The sequence below is a fragment of the Carica papaya genome, chromosome 2 (assembly GCF_054855325.1).
Source record: "Carica papaya isolate Zhongbai chromosome 2, ASM5485532v1, whole genome shotgun sequence".
Classification (NCBI taxonomy): Eukaryota; Viridiplantae; Streptophyta; class Magnoliopsida; order Brassicales; family Caricaceae; genus Carica; species Carica papaya.
The window spans coordinates 5956117-5961426 of NC_142310.1; the positions used below are offsets into that span (position 1 = coordinate 5956117).

Below are 5310 nucleotides of genomic sequence, written 5' to 3' on the forward strand. Positions count from 1 at the left end.
CATGTTGAAAAAAAAAAACATATATATATATATATGTTAATTAATTTAAAATTTTAAAAATAAGATATATTAATCAGGACTAATTTTTCTCTTCATATTCTGCCCTTTGGAATCTCGTTTCTGTGTTGTTATGAATGGGACAAATCCAAAGTTTTCATTAAATTAGTTTAACTAAAATTGTAAAAAAAAAAATTTCTAAAATGAAGAATAATGACCACATAAAAAATTTCGTATCGGATTAAAATAATGAAAATCAAATTTCATCAACTAATTCTACATGAAATCATATATTTGTTTTAATTTTTTTTTTTCGTTTTAGTACAATTTACAACTTCTCAGAATTAAAATAGTTGTAGATTTACAAATAAATTCTATAATATTTCTAAATTTATTTTGAACATAATCTTATATATGAATAATATTTAACTAATCCAAGTGTAATTAGTTGACGTCAAATAACAAATTTTAGACTATTTTGGTAAATAGGATAAAATATATAATGAGAAGTGGGATCAATCAATGTTAATTTGCTTTGTGAATGGTAGACAACTTGATTGTAATTTGGTTATAAATGAAATTAAAGGACGACGAAAAGCAAAAGGAAGGGAATGAAAGAGGGCCCTTTCTAAAGTAGACTTTAACACAACTAGATGACCTTTTATTAGCTTTTTTTTTTATTAAAAGAATGAACATTGAGAATGAATAATAAACGTGAATGATCTTTTGCATCTTTATGTTGTCATGAAAAATTCTTATTAATAGATCAGACTAGTTTACGTTAAGGAAAGAACTTAAATAAGGAGATTTATTACTAGGTCTATCTTCATTGTGAAAGTGATATATAGAACTATTTCGAAATTTTTTGTAAATATATTGAATAAGATGAGAGTTTATTACTATGCATATCTCCATATACAATTTTAAAGTTTCTTCCAAATGTATTAAACAAGATCTCTAAAGTCATCGTAAGTAAAAATCAATTTATTTTTATTAAATTAATACAAATTATATATTATGTTATGATTAGAAGTAAATTAGTTCACTAAGTGAAATCTAGTAGAAGAAAATTCGTATAATTCAAACTGGACTTTAAAAAGTTGCTTGACTCTATAAACTAGTTTTACATTCTCCGGTTACTTGATAGAAAATCTTTGGTGATTGTTGGAAGTCATATATACTAAAGAATGTGTTTGGTCAATTTTTATATCTTTTTTAGTGAATAGTTCCTTTATCGATTTTATCATCTTAAAAGATGACTTATACAAAGGGATTTTTTTTTTTTTTTCTTAGTCCCTATAGTTTTGAGGCAAAAATTGAAAAAACTACAAAGAAATTTTCTTTAGGTCACCTTAAAGCATAAAATATGTACTTTATGAATTTGGAAGTCTACCTATATCCAAGTTAGAAAACCACTAAGAAAATAAATCACTTGAAATTTTAAATATAACTTTTCTTTGAAATGGATTTGACGTTTGGATTCAAAAAATAATTCTCTATGGAAAAAAATTATAGCCGCAAAATATAGTTGTTATGAAAATTATTTAACTAATTTTGAAAGAAGCTATTGCTCTATCTGTTGTCTGAAAATAAATTATAAATTTTTTGTTACTTCGTTTTTTGAGGAAATAAGTTTAACAGATCCATTTGAAATTTTTAAACGATGACATTCAATTGACTTATGGATGACATATTATTAAATAATGTAATTTAAAAATATTTTTTAAAGATTTTTGCCCCCTCCTCAAGAGGTTAGAAATATTGACCCTTTTGTGGTTAGAAAAACCTATTTAGGTTTAAAAAGTCTCTTAATTAGAATGAGAACATCTAAAACTCTTTTAAGAGTGAATTAAGTAAAGTTGTAATGAGTTTAAATAATATGGATAAGTTAGTCTCAATAACCATTTTTTAACAGCTAATGAAAATATTTTTCTTTGCGGTTATCAAAACTTATCTCCCTTGTTAGAAACTTTGATAAGGAGTGAGGTTACTCCACTAAAAGAGAATAATTTAAAGTATACTAATTAAATTCTCGATTTTATGAAGCGGCATTAAATTTTTATTTACAGTTTAATTTCAATGTCTAATCTAACATTACCTAAAATCTTATGTCGAATAAACACTAATAAAATAATATTTATTATACGGAATAAACTTATGATACTAAGAATACCATCGTGGGTTAAAATTTTTGACGAAGAATGTTAACATTTGATAAAAACTTATACATAGTTACATTGTGTGTGTTTAAGCAAATGCCCACCACAAATTAATTTAAGTAGTGAGGAACACCACTCGGGCAGATAATTTTTTGGCTTGGCGCAATGGATCACCTCCTTTATTATTTTGGCCTCATTAGTCAGCATCAAAATGGAGAGAGTTTGGTACATTATTCTTTTTTAATATTTTTAGAAAACCCTCCTAATTTTATATATCTTTTTTATTACTATAAATAATTAATCTCAAGAATATTATTAAAAATAGAGTTTCAGTTTATGAGCTAGTGGTAGTGGAGCCCCTAGTCTCTCTTTATTTTAAACCCAAAAAAATATTATTATTATTATTTTTTTAAAGAGAGACGTATTGACATTCCATTGTCCCTCCATTAGATAAAAAAAAAAAAGTATATAAGCAACTACACCCTTGAGCTTCATTTGCACATCAGACCATTTTACTCCTACAACCTTTACATATATATATATATATACATACGCGTATATTTGTCAGCTAGCTGATCGGAGAAGAAGAAGAAGAAGAAGATGGGTTTGGGAAGTAATTATGAAAAGGCTAAGCCATTTCTGGCTGTGGTTTTTATGCAGTTCGGTTATGCAGGCATGTCTATTATAGCCAAATCTGCCCTTAACCAGGGCATGAGTCCTCATGTGCTTGTTGTGTACAGACATGCTATTGCCACTCTTGTCATTGCTCCTTTTGCGTTGGTTTTCGACAGGTCTGATCCTACCTCCTCTACTTACAATATATACATACATATCTTTCTACTAATCACATTTGAGTTATACCTTATAATTATACAGGAAAGTCAGGCCAAAGATGACTACTTCCGCATTCATTAAGATATTTTTCCTTGGTTTACTAGAGTAAGAGAATCAGTTACACCTATTTATTCTATGTGTAGTAAATTATATATATAATAATCTGGGTATTTATAATTTATAATTATAGTTAATTATAGATTAAAAAGTTAATGATGTTTTGTGGTGCAGGCCCACAATAGACCAGAATCTGTACTATACAGGCATGAAGTATACCACAGCAACTTTCACAGCTGCCATGTGCAATGTTCTTCCTGCTTTTGCATTTCTGATGGCATGGGTATTAAGGTAATTAATTAATTAATTTAAATTAACACACTAATAAAAAAATTTAAAGGGTAATTAATAATTTTTTTAAAAAAATTCAGACTTGAGAAGGTGAATATAAGAAGAGTTCATAGCCAGGCAAAGATATTAGGGACAGTGGTGACAGTGGGAGGAGCAATGTTGATGACATTGGTGACTGGACCTTTGCTTAATTTGCCTTGGACTAAACTCACTACAACTTCAAATCAACAATCAAAAATTCCCATCACTCCTCAAGACCCAATCAAGGGTGCTATTTTGATCACAATTGGTTGCTTCTGCTGGGCTGGTTTCATCATTCTTCAAGTAATTAATTAATACCCTTAATTTTTCATACATATTTATACCCATGTATAATATGATGTATATTAATATTGTATATGCAGGCAATTACTCTAAAATCATACCCAGCAGAGCTGTCCCTCACAGCTTTGATTTGCTTCATGGGAACTTTAGAAGGAGCAATTTTTGCTGTAGCAGTGGAGAGAAACAACCCAGCAGCCTGGGCCATTCACTTTGACTCTAAATTATTGGCAGCTGTTTACAGTGTAATTAATTATTTTACATATTCTCTTTCTATTTTTTTTTTTTCAATATGATTATACGTATTAATTGATTGAAATTGCAGGGAGTAATTTGCTCGGGAATTGCTTATTATATTCAAGGAGTGGTAATGAAAAGTAAAGGACCTGTTTTTATCACTGCTTTTAATCCTCTAAGCATGGTCATTGTTGCAATTTTGGGCTCCTTTATTTTGTCTGAGGTTGTCTATTTGGGAAGGTAACAACATCATATACGTACATATATATGTCATTTTTCACACACATATATATGTATATATATATAGTCTTCAAAATGGGTATATCTTTATATATGTGTGCGTGTGTATGCAGGATTCTGGGAGCAGCTGTGATTGTGATAGGTCTATACATGGTTCTATGGGGGAAGAGCAAAGATGCTGCACCATCAACTCTTCACACTAGTGATGAAATGACATTACCAGCAACTAACGACAATCATGAAGAGATTATTCGTAATGGGTCGAATCCCAAGACAACATCATCGTCGAATCAAGAAGAATTTTTTGCATTGGACATGACAAAAGTTAGGCCTACCACTTATGAATCTGCTTAATTGATGATCAACTTTTCTACTAATTGAAAATAGTACAGTAATGAATTAAGCTACCAAGAAGAAGGAGAAGAAGAAGAAGAAGAAGATGATGATGATGATGATGATGAAGAAGAAGAAATAAGTGGTGCAAATTGGAATTGAGTCTTCTGGGAATGATGGGAATCAAGTAATTCCAATCTGTAACCCATAAGGTTAATTTTAAATTAGAGAAAGTAAATTTAATTTTAAGTTTTTAGCTCTTTTTGTTAGGGGAAAAAAACAATAATAATGTGTAGAGAGAGTTTTGAGTACAAGTCTTGAGCTGATCTAATATGTCTTTCTACGTGGATTTCCAATATATCCGTATTTTGATTTCTTGTCTAACTCTCCACTAAACAATTGCATTAACCTTTTTATGTAATATCTCAGATACACACACACACATACATATATATATATATATATATGTACAATGTTTACATAGATACATGCACACACACACACACATATATATATGTGTGTCTGTGTGTGTATGTGCGTGTGTGCATGTATCTCTGTAAGCATTGCACGTTTAAAATATATTTTCCAATAAATTGGTTTAGTTAGTCAACTATACATATGTTTAGGTAGATGGAATTTGTCAATTATTCTAATCTTAAAATCAATAAATGACTCTTACTATATTTAATCATTTGCCTCGTTAATTTCGTAATTATACTCCATCTATCACTATTTTCTTAACAAAGACTATGAAATTGTTATTTTTCACATTCATCGTAAAAAAAATTAATGTACGAATTATCTTACTCATTAGATCCGTAATATCGTTAAGCAAACAATT

At 29.0% G+C, this 5310-nt stretch overlaps 1 protein-coding gene across 1 annotated transcript; it reads left to right on the plus strand.

The window, feature by feature from the left end:
* Positions 1 to 2644: 2644 nt before the first annotated feature.
* LOC110825848 (WAT1-related protein At2g39510-like) lies at positions 2645 to 4853 on the plus strand. The gene is made up of 7 exons (XM_022056367.2): positions 2645 to 2947; positions 3033 to 3095; positions 3222 to 3338; positions 3419 to 3662; positions 3743 to 3904; positions 3985 to 4136; positions 4250 to 4853. Exons 1-7 carry the CDS (start codon positions 2757 to 2759, stop codon positions 4488 to 4490), a joined length of 1170 nt encoding a protein of 389 aa, XP_021912059.1. The 5' UTR covers positions 2645 to 2756; the 3' UTR covers positions 4491 to 4853.
* The last annotated feature ends 457 nt before the right edge of the window (positions 4854 to 5310 follow it).